This window comes from Pongo abelii, chromosome 2, assembly GCF_028885655.2.
Source record: "Pongo abelii isolate AG06213 chromosome 2, NHGRI_mPonAbe1-v2.0_pri, whole genome shotgun sequence".
Classification (NCBI taxonomy): domain Eukaryota; kingdom Metazoa; phylum Chordata; class Mammalia; order Primates; family Hominidae; genus Pongo; species Pongo abelii.
Genome location: NC_085928.1, coordinates 96,666,028 through 96,685,020, shown reverse-complemented (window position 1 = coordinate 96,685,020; position 18,993 = coordinate 96,666,028). Strand labels below are relative to the sequence as shown.

Here is an 18,993-nt window from a genome sequence, read left to right as displayed (position 1 = left end):
ATTGCAGAACTCCAGGAGGCAGCATTTACATATACATGTATTACACACAAATGACACTCTTCTGCAAACTCTACAGGATGCCATGAGATCAGAGGTGCCTGAAGTTGTGTGACTAATGGTTCTAGGAAGCAAAATGTATTGCAATATCTCTATAATGCCTCACATCAATGACAGACAAGGGAAAGCAATAACATGATTAATATTAACAGAAGGTTAAAAAAGCAAAGCCCATGTGTGAGCTTCCTACAAAGTTCTTTTTTTTTTTGAGGCAGGGTCTCGCTTTTGTCGTGCAGGGTGGAATGCAGTGATGCAAACGTGGCTCACTGCAGTCTCGACTTCCCAGGCTGAAGCAATATCCCAAGTACCTAAGACTACAGGTGTGCACCACCACGCCCCGCTAATTTTTTTATTTTTTGTAGAGACAAGGTTTCGCCATGTTGCCCAGGGTGGTCTTGAACTCTTGGGCTCAAGGGATCCACCCGCCTCGGCCTCCCAAAGTGCTGGGATCACAGATGTGAGCCACCACGCCTGTCCAAAAGTTCTTTAAAAAGATCACAATTAGCCTAGGAAACATAGCAAGATTCTTTCTACAAAAAGTTTAAAAATTAGCCAGGTGTGGTGATGCATGCCTGTGGTCCTGGCTACTTGCGGGGCTGAAGTGGGAGGATTGCTAGACCCCGGAAAGTTGAGGCTGCAGTGAGCTGTGATCACACCACTGTACTCCAGCCTGGGTGACAGCACAAGACCCTGTCTCAAAAAAATAAAAATAAAAATACAAATACAAAGGAGACAATTGAGATATAAGATATTACCTTCATTACCACCCCCATGATGGGCAGGTGTAATGTTTTCCCTGGCACTGGGGCAGGCCATCGATCAACATCATTACAAGCTGAAAAATATAACAAAATATTGTCTTAGAATAAGTGAAAATATCAAAGTATTAAAAATGAGGCATTAGAAATAAGAACACTACTTTCCATATAGCAGAAAAAATATACCTGGAAGAATGAAAGATAAAAGGCAAAAGAAAAGTCAAAGTGATGAAAACATTTTATATTTCACTCAGAAATACACATGTTCTAGGATATAAATTGGTTAATTTATATCCTAAGTATTAAAGGGAGTTTTTGTATTCATTTATTACTACTAACTAACTACAAAAGCACATCAACTGGCAAAGGCCTTCCATCTGTAGCAAGTGACATAAGGATTTTTCAATAGTACTCTGAGTATTAGAACTGTCAACTCGATATTCATTTATTATTATTCTAATAATAATAGGCATCATCAAAGTAGTTAGAGGAGATAACAAAAGACAGTTTTGGATATCTGTAGGTACAGATGCCAGACAAATAGTTTTTATACCTTTCTCCTACCATATATTCCTTAAGTTCCTACCTGAATTTTTATAAATTGTTATAAATCAACTTTATTTTTATCACTCATTTCCAGTAAAAATTTTAAAACTCCTGCATAAAGGTACTCAACTCATACAATGTTAAACTTACCTGCTTCCAAATAAGGTTCATTCTTTTCAAAATACTCTGGTGCTATCTGTTTGAGCACAGTGTGAAAAAAATGAATATAAGGTAGTTTGCTGATCAAAACCAAGGACTGAGGAAAAAACAAAAACAATGTTTTAAAAATTGCTTTGTTATTCATTTCTTGCATAATCAATTACTAACAAGTTAAATTCAGCAAAAAGTGTGGATTTTAAAATAAAAAGGCTTTTACAGTGGATAGTTAAAAGGAAACAAAACCATAGCTGCAGAACACAAAAAGTTTAACCTTATTGCTACACTTTAAGAGCATAATGGCATGTAACAGATTTTCCTGCTCTTCAAAAAAAGAATTTCCTATCAACAAACTAATGTCATGAGTAACTTCAAAAGCCTAGCTCCTGTTATCCTTACAATAGCAATATCAGGAATTAGCCATATGAACTTTTCCTATTAAAGAAAGAGCAAATTTCGATATTTTTCCAAAAGACTTATGAGTTATATTTTACAGTTCAACGGTCATAGCCACATAGTTGGAAATTGTAACCTTATGGTTTGATCATTTCAGATACAAATTATCCCAATTTTTAAACTTTTTTTTTTCTTAAAAACCACTTTTTATCTTTCTAACACCAATTAGCGGTCAGGGCAAATTCTGAGTACAAAAGGGAAAGGTATGTCTTGCTAGCTAGGATTAAATAGGAAAGATTATTTTCTTTATTTTTGTTTCTTTCTTTTTTTTTTTTTTTTTTTGAGACAAGGTCTCACTCTGTCACCCAGGCTGCAGTGCAATGGTGTGATCATGGCTCACTGCTGCCTCAACGGGCTCAGGTGATCCTCCCACCTCAGCCTCCTGAGTAGCTGGGACTACAGGTGTATGCCACCAAGTCTGGCTATTTTTTGGGGGGCAGGGTGGATTTTTGGTAGAGAAAGGGTTTTGCCATGTTGCCCAGGCTGGTCTCAAACTCCCAGACTTAAGCAATCTGCCCACCTTGTCCTCCCGAAGTGCTGGGATTACAAGTGTAAGCCACTGTGACCTACCTGATTCTTTTTAAGAAACAAAAAGAATTGTACATTTGGAATAGAAACAATAATGGCTAAGATGTTGCTAAAGTTTATCTACTGGCTCTTAAAAAAAGATATAATAGTTCAGGCGTTTATTAGTTGCAACAATATTACAATCTGTTTATTCCTTCCCTTATTCTAAAATGTAAAACTTAAGTGGACTCCTCTGGCTTTTGACAGAATCCTGTGCAGTAACTGTAACTTACTGTCAGCAAAAATTCAACAGAGGTTAAACATATAGAGACAGGTGTCTATAATATAATAATAATTTTAAAGAAAGATAAAATATAAACCCAAGGCCAGGCACGGTGGCTCATGCCTGTAATCCCAGCACTTTGAGAAGTCGAGGTGGGTGGATCACCTGAAGTCAGGAGCTCGAGACCAGCCTGGCCAACATGATGAGACTCCGTCTCTACTAAAAATACAAATATTAGCTGGGCATGGTGGTGCACACCTGTAATGCCAGCTGCTTGGGAGGTGCCTGTAATCCCAGCTACTCGGGAATACAGTACCTGTACTCCCAGCTACTCGGGAATACAGTACCTGTACTCCCAGCTACTTGAACCTGGGAGGCAGAAGTTGCAGTGAGCCGAGATCGCACCACTGAACTCCAGCCTGGGCGACAAGAGCAAAACTCCACCTAAAAAAAAAAAATATATATATATATATATATAGGCCGGGTGCAGTAGCTCACACCTGTAATCCCAGAACTCTGGAAGGCTGAGGCATGTGGATCACAAGGTCAAGAGTTCAAGACCAGCCTGGCCAAGATGGTGAAACTCCGTCTCTACTAAAAATACAAAAAATTAGCCAGGCGTGGGGCGGGCACCTGTAATCCCAGCTACTTGGGAGACTGAGGCACAGAATTGCTTGAACCCAGGAGGCAGAGGTTGCAGTGAGCCGAGATCGTGCCTCTGCACTCCAGCCTGGGCGACAGAGCGAGACTCCGCCTAAAAAAAAAAAAAAAAAAAAAAAAATATATATATATATATATATATAGCACGTTTAAAGATAAAATACCAAAGACTTTAAAGACTCTTAAATCTAACACTTTCTATTTTTCTAATCACAAAATAAAAAATACTTTTTTTATTAGTATGTATGACAATTACCTTCTGAAAGTAGCCTCTTTTTAGAGTTTTATCTCGAACTTGTCGGAAATACACATATCCATAAAAATAAGCAGGATCCTTCTATAAAGAAAGTGACAAGTAAGTGTGTGTCGGAGGGTACATATATATATCTATATCTATATCCATATCTATCTTTTAACATTAACATCAGGCTCCTTTATAAACCCAAATCAAGACATGAGATATACACGAAGAGCTAGTTACGCTTTTCCAGCAACAAACAAAAATCATGACAGCAACAGCCAGATCAGAACCTTCTAACTCTTGACATGGTCCATATGATATGTGTAAAAACTTAAAATTGAAACAAAAAAAACCCTCCTAACTTGCCCAAAGATGGCAAAGTACTAATTACAATCTAAGTACTAAAGTCAAATTTTCCCCCTATAACTTACTCAGCTTACATTCTTTATTCGTATCTATACTAGGTGACTGAAGTTAAAAAAACAATCAAATTCTGTTTTCCCCAATGTTTTATTTAGTTTCTACAAAATTTTACCTACAATTTTGAGATTGTCAAGGATAAGGGATCAATCTTAAAACAAAATGAGGTATCCTAACATACAATTTCAAGAGAGAAAATAAAAGGAGTTAAATGACAATGTAAATCTTATATAGTCAGTTACATGTTAACCCAATAATAATGAAGCATAACAATGTTTATCAACATACAATCTGAAAGGTAATTGCATTCCAAAAAATTTAAGAAGCATTTACATCTTAATGGAGTAAACTTTGGCTCAGTTCCTTATTTGATTATTATTCCTTTAACAAATATATATTGACCACCTACTTTGAACAGGGTAATGTGTTAGAGAAGATAAAAAGATGCATAAGACACAGTTCTTCCTCAAGGATACCATGATTTAGGAGGGATAAGAAAAGTAGAAAAATGAGGCTAGGTGCAGTGGCTCACGCCTGTAATCCCAGCAGTTTGGGAGGCCGAGGTGGGCGGATCATGAGGTCAGGAGATCAAGACCATCCTGGCCAACATGGTGAATCCTTGTCTCTACTAAAAATACAAAAATTAGCTGGGTGTGGTGGCACGTGCCTGTAATCCCAGCTACTCAGGAGGCTGAGGCAGGAGAATCGCTTGAACCCAGGAGGCAGAGGTTGCAGTGAGCCAAGATCATGCCACTGTACTCCAGCCTGGTGACAGAGCGAGACTCCGTCTCAAAAAAAAAAGTAGAAAAATGAATATTATTATAATAGGAGGATGGGTACCATGAAAAAACACAAAGTGTTACAGGAAAGCCAAGGGGAAAAAGTAAAGATTTCATGGAGGCAGCTGTTTTTGAATTGGGAATTGAAGGATGGATATGACTTAAACAAAGACAAAGGCATTCCAAGTTGAAAGGGCTAGCAGTTTCAGTAAAAACACAAAAGACAGAAAAATGCATGCTATCTCAGGAAAAAGCACATAGTTCAGTTTGACTAAAATATGGCACATATATGGCACACATAGAAAGGAGATGAGGGTGAAATTTTGATGATAAAGTTCTTATTTTGCAAGGTCCAAAAAGTGAGGACAAGGAAGTAGTACTATACCTCTTTACTCGTTAAACAATTTGTAGTCATTTTAGATTTTACTTATATAACATATATGCACACTTTAGCTGCAACACTGTATAAGATACATTGTGCTGGAATAACACAAGAGGTGGGATGACCTTGGGTAAGTTTCTTATCCTCAATAGCCCTCAATTCCCTCATCTACAAAAGGATCTCTCTTGGAGCACTGTAGGGAGGATTAATTAGATGATATATGCTTACTAATACAGTATCTAGACCATAAAAAGCCCTAACAAATAACAGCTATTATTATCATTGGTTGGAAGAATATATTAGTAGTGACAACAAGGAGGAGATGGCTCTAAGAGACATTTCACAGGTAGTATCTCTGCCATTAGTGGAACCAGGGAGGTAAACTGTAAAAACTGTTATCAGGCAAATTACGTCAAAGTCACACTGGATGTGCTGACAGGGCATCCAGATGAAAACGTTCCTCATGTACTTAAAAAAAAATCTAGGCTGTAAGGTCATCTGAATTATTAAAATGTTTTAAATAAATAATAACTAAAACAAGGCTCATTCAAAAATCAAAAAGAGACAACTATGTTATCATGTATGACTACCTCAACTCTAGATGATATTTACTGTACAGTACAACTCCACTCCCACATCTAATTCAAGAATTTATTAACAAATGAAAGAAAATTACCTCAACATTCTAATCCATTTTTATAAATCACAGTGACATTATGTTTCAAACATAGTAACTGTATAAAGTCTCTTTCATTCAGATGCTGAATCCTTATGAATAAGACTCACTTAGGAAATTCAGCTATATAATATAGTAGCAAAACAAAAGCAAAATATTTCTGAATAGTGTAGAGGTAACCGAATAAATGAGTTCTAAAGTTTCCTCTCACATGGACATTTTTCTATGACTACTTTTCCAACCTTTAAGTAAACTGGTAAATCTTTGTCAAATTGATCCAGGAGACAATGCAGCGACACCCTCCTCCCAGAAGACTGTCGAAATCTAAAACAAAACTGGGTATCTCCAAGACAACCTAATGAAAATAAAAATGAAATAAATTAAGGATGGCTTAGTATAACATTTATCTAGTTTCATCAATTTTAGAGCTGAAAAAAATCCTATCATTTTAACCCATTCTGTCATGTTTTGGAGGAAAAAAAGGAAATCCTAAGAGTTCAAGTGACTTGCTCAAAGCCATCCTTGCTGGTTAGAGGCAAAGCCAGAAGTAAAACATGCATCTTAACTCCTAAGTCTCTTTACTATTTTTCCTATTCCATATCCCTCATGTAATTAAACATTTTTGGAATATATCTGCATATAATGTTGACTCACAAACATAATAATGAGCAAAAGATGCCAAACACAAAATAACACATATTGTTCAAATCCACTTTTATAAAATGCTTTGAAAGCAGGCAAAACTAAACTGTCGTGCTTAGGGATGCATGGCTGGATGATAAAAGTATAAAAAAAAGAAAAGTATTGTTGTAAGAAAGGACAGTGGTTACATTTGGAGGAAAGATTCACCTCAATTTCCTTGTCAACAAAATCAAGGAGTACTATTAGATAATCTCTAACGTCACTTCCAGCAGTAACATTCAAAGATACTAAAATAAAATTCCCCAACTTGACCTATGACTGTACTGAATTCCAAGCATCTTACCCAATATGATCACTAAGAAAACTAAAGATCTACAAGATCCAAAAAGATATAAAAGTTATGCTGTGAGCACCATAGCTTTCTGATGATTCACTCAAAAATAGAAAAATTTTAATGGAAATTGACTTTTTCTTTTACAAACGTAGTTATAAGAATTAACTTACATAATTTTATTTTTTTGAGACAGAGTCTCGCTCTGTTGCCCAGGCTGGAGTGCAGTGGCGGGATCTAGGCTCACTGCAACCTTCACCACTCGGGTTCAAGAGATTCTCCTGCCTCTGCCTCCTGAGTAGCTGGGATTACAGGTGCGTGCCACCACGCCTGGCCAATTTTTTGTATTTTTAGTAGAGATGGGATTTCACCATGTTGGCCAGGTTGGTCTCGAACTCCTGATCTCAGGTGATCTGCCTCCCAAAGTGCTGGGATTACAGGCGTGAGCCACCGTGCCCGGCCTTTTTAAAAAAAATTTCACTAGAGATGGGGTCTTGCTATGTTGCCCACGCTGGTCTTGAACTCCTGGGCTCAAGTGATCCTCCCACTTCAGCCTCCCAAAGTGCTGGGATTACAGGCGAGAGCCACCACACCCGGCCTTAAAATGTTATTTTTATATCTGTACAAACATAGCTACAGAGTGGATCAAAATGTCTAAGACTAAGACAAAACGTGAAGCTTCGAGAGCCAGCCCCCTCCCTTGACCCTCAGCTTATATAGTCACTCTCTGTGATTAGGGTGGTTAAGCTGGGTTGCTGACAAACAGTATTTTAGATTAGAGCTTCTCACAATTTATTCCATAGACTGATGCCAGTCCATAAACTCTTGTTACTGTTCCATAACCAAATAAATACGCAAGTTGAGAATATACATTTAGAAACTTTCATAGCAACTTGATATTACTGTAATAAATTTGGACTTTTAGACCTGGCACAGTGGCTCACGCCTGTAATATCAGCACTTCAGGAGGCCAAGGCGGGTGGATCACCTGAGGTCAGGAGTTTGAGACCAGCCTGGCCAACACGGTGAAACCCCATCTCTACTAAAAATATAAAAATTAGCCAGATGCGGTGGCAGGCACCTGTAATCCCAGCTACTCAGGAGGCTGAGGCAGGAGAATTGCTTGAACACAGTAGGCAGAGGTTGCAGTGAGCCAAGATCATACCACTACCTCCAGCCTGGGCAACAGAGCAAGACCCTATCTCAAAAAAAAAAAAAAAAATTAGACTTTTATTTTACATTTCTTTTTTTCCTCATTTCATTTTATTTTTCTAATAATTCAATTAAATTGTTTTCCAAAAATATTGGTCCGTAACTGACTGGAAATATTAAAAACCCCAACTGGCCCTTCAACACGGTATGAGAAGTGCTGCTTTAGCAAATGGGAAGTGTAAAGCACATGATGATGTCCCTGCTGTCTACAAAGAAGAAATGTGTTGAGATGAATATTGTCTGCATGTCAAGTCCATCCAGAACAAGAAGGATTAATGTTTCTCTCAGATTCATCATTGCTTCAAACTCTCTCTACTAATACTGAGTTTTTTTCTCTGGACATGTTTAAAATACAGTGACTACTGTCCTTGGGCACTCATCACAGCTTAAGCCTCAGGAACACCTACATCCAGATGATGTTAATGGTAAATGATAAGGAAAACAACACTGGACAAATATTTATCAGAGGGAAGGCCCTCTTTAAACTTAGGCTCCTAAAGATAAAAGCCATTCAAATGGAACAAAAAACTGAAACCTAAAAAGCCAACCAAACAAAGCTTTTTTAAAGTCAGGAGAATCTAAGGTGGCGGAGGGGTGGGCAAGGGCAAACCATTCCAATCTCAAAAGCATTTTTATCTGTGTCATTTTTTCATCCAGTCTAACATGCTGTTTTAAGTGTATATACAATAGAAATAAAGGCTTGATTTATGTCTCTTTCCTAAAGACTGCTCTACTGTGTCTGGATTTTCTTCTACAGCAATTAAAGGCTATCCTGGGAAATAATAAATCCATTTCAAAGTTGGTACAGTAATCCTTTTTTTTCTTGAGATGGAGTCTCACTCTGTCGCCCAGCCTGGAGTGCAGTGGCACAATCTCGGCTCACTGCAACCTCAGCATCCCTGATTCAAGAAATTCTCCTGCCTCAGCCTCCTGAGTAGCTGGGACTACAGGCACACACCACCATGCCCAGCTAATTTTGTATATTCAGTAGAGATGGGGTTTCACCATGTTGGCCAGGCTGGTCTCAAACTCCTGACCTCAAGTTATCTGTCCGCCTCAGCCTCCCAAAGTCCTGAGATTACAGGTGTGAGCCACTGCACCCGGCCTCCAATTTTCATTTAATAAACACATAAAAAAATCAAACTGTATGGATAACTACAACTGAAAATAGGAATTTCAAATATTTACAAAACATATAGTTTCCTGCTACCTAGGATAATGATGATCTGTTAAGACAGCAAAGTGCCTGCTTTCAGGTCTTTTGTAGATTTTCCTTGTACCAACCATACTTCAAGTCACAGGAACCACACTTCATTTGATGTGCAGCACATAAAAAAAGCATTAAATAATATCTATGAGAAAAAAAATCAGTCGGGCGTGGTAGCTCACACCTCTAATCTCAGCACTTTGGGAGGCGGAGGTGAGCGGATCACAAGGTCAGGAGATCAAGACCATCCTGGCTAACACAGTGAAACCCCATCTCTACTAAAAATGCAAAAAATTAGCCGGGCATGGTGGTGGGCACCTGTAGTCCCAGCTACTCAGGAGGCTGAGGCAGGAGAATGGTGTGAACCGGGGAGGTGGAGCTTGCAGTGAGTGGAGATCACGCCACTGCACTCCAGCCTGGGCAACAGAGCGAGACTCCATTTCAAAAAAAAAAAGAAAAGAAAAAAAAAATCAGCCAGGTGCGGTGGTTCACACCTATAATCCCAGCACTTTGGGAGCCTGAGGCAGGCGGATCACTTGAGGTTGGGAGTTCATGACCAGCCTGGCCAACACGGTGAAACCTCATCTCTACTAAACATACAAAAATTAGCCAGGCATGGTGGCAGGCAAGGATAGTCCCAGCTACTTGGGAGGCTGAGGCAGGAGAATCACTTGAACTGGGAGGCGGAGGTTGCAGTGAGCTGCGATCGTGCCACTGCACTCCAGCCTGGGTGACAGAGCGAGACTCCATCTCAAAAAAAAAAAAGAAAAAAGAAAAAAAAAAATCTATAGGTCATTCATAAGCCAAAAGTACTTAAAAATTTTTTTGATAATGACACATGCAGAGGCTATAAAACTAGATATAGGCTATCTAAACACCACAGAATTAACTTCTTAGCCTTGATGTATGCGTGCGGGGGACTTTTCCTCTACCATCTTAGGTTCACTAACTGGGGCCTGTGAAACAAACAGACAACAGATTAACGAGAAAAGATTTAGTTCGAATGCATACAAAGGTTTCAGAGAAAAAAAGTAAAAACCCAAAGAGGCAGTTAAACTTGGCAACTTAGATACCATTTTAACAAAAGAAACTAAAATGCAGACAAAGGAAAAAGGATTTGGACTTCTAGGGGTGGTAAACTGTGGGAAGGTAAACATATGGGTAAAACTAATGAAAGATAAGGGTTATTTTAGCAAGGCTTATTTATGCAGAATTAAGCTGGTACCATCTCCAGTGATAAGAGTTTTCTCTGGTGATTCAGAATCCTTCTCCTCTTCCTGGTATGGGAAAGGGGAGGGGTGACACCTTCACAAAAGGAAATGTATGTCCTGCTTTTAGGCATATAGGGGGAGGGTAAAGGGCTCTTTTTGCATCTGCTGTTTCTCAATTGCCTTCAACTCAAAATAATTCTTAAGCCAAAGTGGTATATTTGGGGGTGATATATTCTGATCCCCTTCATGCTCATATAGAGAAGTGAAAAAGAGAGAGGAGCCATGACAACCAGCTATGATCTGAAAGAGAAGAGCATCCAGCATAATTCACTGGGATTCCATGCAGAAAGTCAGTTCATTCCGCAATCCATACAACTCAGCTTACTCTGAGTCCTGGAAACCTAACCCATCACAGTATATAAGGAGTGTATGTATAGATTTTATAAGAAAAATGTTAACTGAAATGAAGATACATTCCTACAAGACCTCTGCATCATTATTTCATAAATGGGCCAAAAACACTAAAATAATTCCAGGTCAGAAAAAACGCCTTACTGGGATCTCTAAAAAGCAGTATCTAATTTACCAAGATATCACTTTTCTTTCATATAGTTCACCAAAGCTGAGTTCCAAATGTATAGGAACAAAATTCTGCAAGCATTTATACAGAAAGGAGAAAATGCTAAAAAAAATTTTTTTTAACTGTCAAATCTCTCAAATCAGATTAAATGAACTAACACAATATTAGAAGTAACCGGCCGGGTGTGGTGGCTCACGCCTGTAATCCCAGCACTTTGGGAGGCAGAGGTGGGCAGATCACGAGGTCAGGATTTAAGACCATCCTGGCTAACATGGTGAAACCCCGTCTCTACTAAAAACACAAAAACAAAAAATTAGCCGGGCATGGTGGCAGGCGCCTGTGGTCCCAGCTACTCCGGAGACTGAGGTGAGAGAATGGTGTGAATCCAGGAGGCGGAGCTTGCAGTGAGCTGAGATCGCATCACTGCACTCCAGCCTGGGTGACAGAGCGAGACTCCATCTCAAAAAAAAAAAAGAAGTAACCACAAAAGGAAAGAAAACTAGACTGTCTCTGCTTTATAGGGTTATAACTGTGTGTGGCCTGAGAAGCTGAATGTTTTGGTCACTATAAGCCAAGAAAAGCTAGTTTGAAAGTGAAACACAAGAGGTAACCTGAAGGATGTCAACGATTAGGACCACACAAAAGGAAGAGCTTCAAAGAGACCAACAAAACCAAGCTCAACAATAAACAGACCCTCTTATGTATTTTTCTATACACCAAGCACTATGCCAAGGCTTTACCTATATTAACTCATATAAACCACTGCATGTAACTTATGTCCTTGCTTCCTAACCAAATTTATCCTGGCTTTTTTTAGGTTCACTGCTTTTACAGAGTTCCTGGTAAGCTCCCAGATTCTGAACTGAAAGTAAACTACATACTATATAAACTATTTAATACATACTCCATGAATCCCAAATATACCAATGTTGCTGATTTTCAACCTCTTCGCTATTTTAAGAATTTATTGTTCCTTGATGGTTTACCCCATCACACCATAACAGTTATTTGAAGAGTTGAAGCTACTAAAATCAACAATGACATGACTAGGCATCATTAAAATAGGAATAAAAATCATTGATCTGTCTGCAATCTAATATGCTATTTCAATCAATTTTCATACATTAACAGTATAACCAGTATTCTTAGTATAAAATTAAACAGAAACACTGTATGAAAAATAGTTACCTGAATTTGAATCTGGAAAAGACAAATAGCAAATATTGGTTTTCTGAAAAAGAAAACAAAAGTGATGTATGCTGACACATACATAATCAATAAAAACAAACAGAAATATAACAGTAAACTATACAGCGCAGTATTTTTACTTACTTCTCTGTCAGTAAGTTTGGAATGCTGAGGATAAATTACCTGGAAGAAAAGAGTTAAATTTTGTTAAACAGATTATAAACATTAGTTATAAACATATTATAGGCCAGGCACGGTGGCTCACGCTGGTAATCCCAGCACTTTGGGAGCCCAAGGCAGGCGGATCACTTGAGGTCAGGTGTTTAAGACCAACCTGGCCAACATGCCGAAACCCCGTCTCTACTAAAAATACAAAAATTAGCCAGGTGTGGTGGCATGCACCTGTAGTCCCAACTACTCGGGAGGGTGAGGCGGGAGGATCACTTGAACCTGGGAGATGGAGATCGTAGTAAGCCGAGATCACGCCACTGCACTCCAGCCTGGGTGACAGAGCAAGACCCCGTCTCAAAACAAACAAATAAACAAACAAAAATATATATATATAACATTAGTCTAAAACAGTAGTTGGTTATGGTCAAATCACTTTCAGAAATAGTTCACAGATGCATGGATAAAGAAAATGCAGTACCTATACATAATGGGATATTATTCAGCCATTAAAAAAATGAAATCCAGGCCAGGCATATTGGCTCATACCTGTAATCCCAGCACTTTGGGAGGCCGAGATGTGCAGAGTTCAATACCAGCCTGGTCAACATGATGAAACCCCATCTCTACTAAAATACAAAAATTAGCTGGGTATGGTGGCTCATGCTTGTAATCCCAGCTACTCGGGAGCCTGAGACATGAGAATCACTTGAACCCAGGAGATGGAGATTGCAGTGAGCTGAGATTACGCCACTGCACTCCAGCCTGGGCGACAGAATGACATTCTGTCTCAAAAAAAAAAAAGAAAGAAAAAGAAAAAGAAAAAAATAATAATGAAATCCTGTCATTTGCAACAGCATGGGTAGAACTGGAGAACATTATATTAAGTGAAATAAGCCAAGCACAGAAAGACAAATATCACATGTTCTCACTCATATGTAAGGGCTAAAAAGAGGAACTCACAGAGATAGAAAATAGAATAATGATGGTAAGTTACCAGAGGCTGGGAAGAGTAGTAAGGGTTTGAGAGGGGGGAATAAAGAAAGAATGGTTAAGGGCTACAAAAATACAGTTAGATAGAAGGAATAAGATCTAGTGTTTGGTAGCACAATAGGACAACCATAGTTAAAAATAATTTATTGTATATTTCAAAATCACTAAAGGGTAGACCTGGAATGTTCTATCACAAAGAAATGATAAATGCTTGAAGTGATGGATATCCCAATAACTCTATTTGATCATTATACATTGCACGTCTGCATCAAAATATCACATGTACCCCATGTATATGTGCAACTATTATATATCCACAATAATGAAGAATTTTTTTGTGTTTTTTGTTTGTTTGTTTTTGAGAAGGAGTTTCACTCTTGTTGCCCAGGTTTGAGTGCAATGGTGCGATCTTGGCTTACTGTAACCTCCACCTCCCAGGTTCAAGTGATTCTTCCCCTCCCAGGTTCAAGCAAATCTCCTGCCTCAGCCTCCTGAGGAGCTGCAATTATAGGCATGTGCCACCACACCCGGCCAATTTTGTGTTTTTAGTAGAGACGGGGATTTCACCATGTTGGTCAGGGTGGTCTCGAACTCCTGACCTCAGGTGATCCACCTGCCTTGGCCTCCCAAAGTGCTGGGATTTCAGGCGTGAGCCACCGTGCCCAGTCAAGAATATTTTTTTTTAAATACTGGGAAGCCGGCCGGGCACAGTGGCTCACACCTGTAATCCCAGCACTTTTGGAGGCTGAGGTGGGCAGATCACGAGGGCAGGAGATTGAGACCATCCTGGCTAACACAGTGAAACTCCATCTCTACTAAAAATACAAAAAAATTAGCTGGGTTTGGTGGCGTGCACCTGTAGTCCCAGCTGCTGGGGAAGCTGAGGCAGGAGAATGGCGTGAACCTGGGAGGTGGAGGTTGCAGTGAGCCAAGATCGCGCCACTGCACTCCAGCCTGGGTGACAGAGCAAGACCCCGTCTCAAAAAAAAAAAAAAAAAGAAATCGGGAGGCTGAGGCGGGTGGATCATGAGGTCAGGAGTTCAAGAACAGCCTGGCCAACATGGTAAAACCCCATCTCTACTAAAAATACAAAAATTAGCTGGACATGGTGGTGCATGCCTGTAATCCCAGCTACTCAGGAGGCTGAAGCAGGAGAATTGCTTGAACCAAGACCTGGGAGGTGGAGGTAGAAGTGGGCCCAAGATCGTGCCACTGCACTCCAGCCTAGGCTACAGAGCAAGACTCTATCTCAAAAAATAAATAAATAAGATAAAATAAATAAATAAATAGTTCTGCAGCACTATTCACAATAGCAAAGACATTACATCAAACTAAATGCCCATCAATGACAGACTGGATAAAGAAAATGTGGTACATATATACCACGAAATACTATGCAGCCATAAGAAAAGAATGGGATCATGTCTTTTATGGGAACATGGATGAAGCTGGAGGCTATTATCCTCAGCTAACTAATGCAGGAACAGAAAACCAAATACGGCATATTGTCTCTTATAAGTGGGAGGAGCTAAATAATGAGACATTATGAACACAAGAAGGAAACAACAGACACTGGGGTCTACTTGAGGGTGGAGGGTGGGAGGAGGGAGAGGAACAGAAAAGATAACTATTGGGTACTGGGCTTAACACCTGGGTGATGAAATAATCTGCACAACAAACCCCTGGGACATGACTTTATGTATGTAACAAACTTTTACATGTACCCAGAAACCTAAAATAAAAGTTAAAAGACAAAAAGCAAAACAAAAAGAAACAGTTCACAAACTTTAATAATGAAACAACGAGGAAAGCTGGGAGCATTGAGTAATATTTACATTAGGTAAAAAAAGTTTTTGGTTTAAAGTTATCTCCAAAAGATTGGTAAAATCATTAAGTTATCAAGAACCATTTACCAATTGACTAATAACTCAAAGCTTACTGAGTCTTTTCTTTGGTAGCCTATAATCTAAAGAGAACATAATCTTCAGCTGGCGTCTACTTCAATAAATAATATTTTTCAACTGACTCCAACAAGTAATACACATCCTAACTACTTAGTTACTAGTAAAAGAAAAATTAAAAGGAAAAATAATTATCTGCAGTTTAAGAAACCTCAAGGACCATCTCCACAATAAAGGCTATCCTAATTCTCTCTGGTCCCTTTAAAGGATCATTATGCATTTTCTTAGGTTATTTCAGTGCCTGCAGTGACCACAGCCACCTTCTGATGAAACTCCTGCCCCATAGCCCCTGCAAGGAAGCAGGGCTAGGTCAGATCAGCTACCACCAGAACAAACACTAGTAAACAACACACCCAAGGGCACACACTCTACAAGCCAACCAAGCTCTACGTTATAATCAACCTGACCTCCTTAGGAGATGAACATTACATTTATCAAAGTGACAAAAATTACACACTCAATGCTTGACTAGTCAACTGGCACTATACGTTAGTCACAGAAGGCATCTTGTGTGCATTGGTAGTAATGCCTCTCTCATGCCACCAATTATTAAAGGCCAGTGATTTTCAAACATGATACCGGAGGTGCCTTAAAAGCCACCTGGTGGTACTAATGGCTGTCTTAGGAGAGTCAGGCCCCCCCGCAGCACAAAGAGGCTGCAGCGAGCCAAGATCATGCCACTCCACTCCAGCCTGGGTGACAGGGTGAGACCCTCTCTCTCAAAAAAAAAAAAAAAGTCCTTCTTGGCCAGGTGCCATGGCTCACACCTGTAATCCTAACACTTTGGGAGGCAAGGGTGGGCAGATCACTTGAGGCCAGGAGTTCGAGATCAGCCCAGCTAACATGGTGAAACCATGTCTCTACTAAAAATACAAAAAACTTAGCTGGGAGTGGTGGCGGGCGCTTGTAATCCCAGCTACTCAGGAGGCTGAGGCACAAGAATGGCTTGAACCTGGGAGGCAGAGGTTGCAGTGAGCTGAAATCACACCACTGCCCTTCAGCCTGGCAAAAGAATAAGATTATTAAAAAAAAAAAAAAAAAAAAAAAAAAAAAAGGCCTTCTCTTGCTGTTACAAGATGTCTTAGAAAAAGTCCTTCTCTAATCTTTTAACAGTTAAATCCTTGTTTCCAAAAGCATGGCACACATGCCAGTGGAGATGTTATATGGTGCACAGCCCTTCTAAAATTTGAATAGTTATATGTACTGTACTTAATTTAATGTGTGTTAGGAAAAAAAACAACACTCAAAATCAATATACCATGGATACAAATGCTTAAGATATAGCTAAGTAAAAAAAAGGGGCAGAGGGATGTGAAGAATCCAGTTAAAGAAAAATATTAATAGTACAAATAATATGACAAGGAATTACTGAAACTTAAAAAACAATGAATTAAGTTTTTGTAGATTTTCTTCTAACATTTTATGGGCTTTTTCTTTAATTCTGAGTTATAGCTCAAACTGCTATTTTTTATTTTTATTTATTTTTTATTTTTTTGAGACAGAGTCTCGCTCTGTCACCCAGGCAATGGTGTGATCTCAGCTCACTGCAACCTCCACCTCCCAGGTTCAAGCGATTCTTGTGCCTCAGCCACGCAAGTAGCTGGGATTACAGGTGTGCACCACCATGCCCAGTTAATTTTTGTATTTTTAGTAGAGACAGGGTTTCACCATGTTGGCTAGGCTGGTCTTGAATGCCTGACCTCAAGTGATCCACCCGCCTTGGCCTCCCAAAGTGTTAGAATTACAGGCATGAGCCACCGTGCCCAGCCTTAAACTGTTATTTTTTAAATCGTCAACTTTCCCAACACTATTTGCTCCAAACAAACAAAAAACTATTTCCCATTGATATGTAAGGCTCTAATGGTACCTTCTAATAAATTCCACCTGCTATTCCTATGTCCTATCATTTTAATCAATTCTCTACAGTGAAAGACAGCAGGAAGATGGACAGAAACCAAATCCTTACATTATTTCAACTATAAATTCAATTGTGCCTTGAGTCAGGCTTACCTGTGAACTTTGCAATAACATGAATCAATAAACTTTGTGTTCTTATGCCAGTTTGGGTTAACTTTGTTGTCCTTTTTTTTTTTTTTTTTTTTTTTGAGAGTCTCCAGAGTCTCGTTCTGTCACCAAGGCTAGAGTGCAGTGGCACAACTGTGGCTCACCCCAGCCTTGACTTCCTGGGCTCAAGCGATTCTCCTACCTTAGCCTCCTCAGTAGCTGGGACTACAGACTTGCACCACCACACCTGGCTAATTTTAAAATTTTAAAATTTTAAATTTTTAAATTTCTGTAGATATTGAGTCTTGCCATGGTTGGTCTCAAACTCCTGGCCTCAAACGATCCTCTTGCCTCCCACCTCCCAAATTGCTGGGATTACAGGCCACTATGTCCAGCCTTCCTGTCACTTTTAACAGAAAGAATCATGGTTGCTTTTTTTTCCTTGATGGCAGAAAGCACTACTATATCTTAATTCATTAGATCTCAACGTTCTTCCTGGCTTTGTATCAGACTGCATTTATGGGAAGTTTGACTCTTTCCCCTATCAGCTGGGATTAATATAATCCTTCTCAGTTCCTAAATAGAAGCACTTGGTAAGGGTTAATTATATCCCATTCTTTGTAAGCTGTTATATCATCTTTAATATCCAACCATCTAAATGCTGAACTACTCAGCCATTTTTGTCAAAATCACTAACTCATCACAATATCTCATTAAACCAGTCCAATACATCTCATTCAGCCATTCCTAAAGGAAATGACTCTTTTTTTTAAAAAAAGAACTTTCTGCTATAATCCACTTAGACTGAATACCAAATTCTTTTGGCATTCATTGGATAATTTCTCCTGATACTTTTTCCAGGATAAATATAGATTTATAGAATATAGATGTTTAAATTTTAACAAAGATATCTCTACAGCTTATCAGAAATCAATAGGAGATTCTCCCAGCACATAAATGCCTTGATAAACAGCTACTATTTTCTTCTGAGAAACATGTTCTTCAAGACCCATAAAGAGTACCTCACACACTGAACTGCCCTCAGAGGGGGCATAAAATGGTGGTTGGTTTCTACAAAGAGAACGAAAATAGTTTAAGATGAGATTTTTTTTCCAGGCAATTGGGGAGATAAGAAATACAGTTGGGGCTCAAATCCAGAGATACCTAGTCCAGTTAGATGGTGCTATGGACTGAATCCCCCAAAAATTCACGGTAAAGCTCTAACCTCCAATCATATTTAGAGACAGGGCCTTTGGGAGGTAATTAGCTCATGAGTGTAGAGCTCACATGATGGCATTCATGCCCTTATAAGAGGAAACACAAGAGATCTCTCTCTCTCTCTACCATGTGAGGACATAGCAAGAACACAGCCATCTGCAAGCCAGGAAGAGGACCCTCACCAGGAACAAAATTGGTAAGCAACTTGATTTTAAACTTTCCCCAGCCTCCAGAACCAAGAGAAATAGATTTCTGTTATTTAAGACATGCAAGCCAGGTGCGGTGGCTTTTGCCAGTAATCCCAGCACTTTGGGAGACCAAGGCAGGTACATTACTTGAGGCCAGGAGTGACCAGTC

General features: G+C 39.3%; 1 protein-coding gene across 4 annotated transcripts in view; it reads right to left on the bottom strand.

The window, feature by feature from the left end:
* The window catches only part of DENND6A (DENN domain containing 6A), a 68,629-nt gene that overhangs the window by 34,632 nt on the left and 15,004 nt on the right, over positions 1–18,993 (bottom strand). For 3 of the 4 annotated variants that reach the window (XM_002813603.6, XM_024245195.3, XM_063722057.1), the window contains exons 2-7: positions 12,437–12,475; positions 12,293–12,335; positions 6,164–6,276; positions 3,680–3,760; positions 1,512–1,617; positions 813–892 (exon numbers count right to left, since the gene is read on the bottom strand). In XM_002813603.6, the coding sequence (XP_002813649.4) occupies positions 813–892; positions 1,512–1,617; positions 3,680–3,760; positions 6,164–6,276; positions 12,293–12,335; positions 12,437–12,475 (462 nt within the window). The remainder of the gene's footprint in view (positions 1–812; positions 893–1,511; positions 1,618–3,679; positions 3,761–6,163; positions 6,277–12,292; positions 12,336–12,436; positions 12,476–18,993) is intronic. The other variant, XM_024245194.3, reaches the window with a different exon arrangement.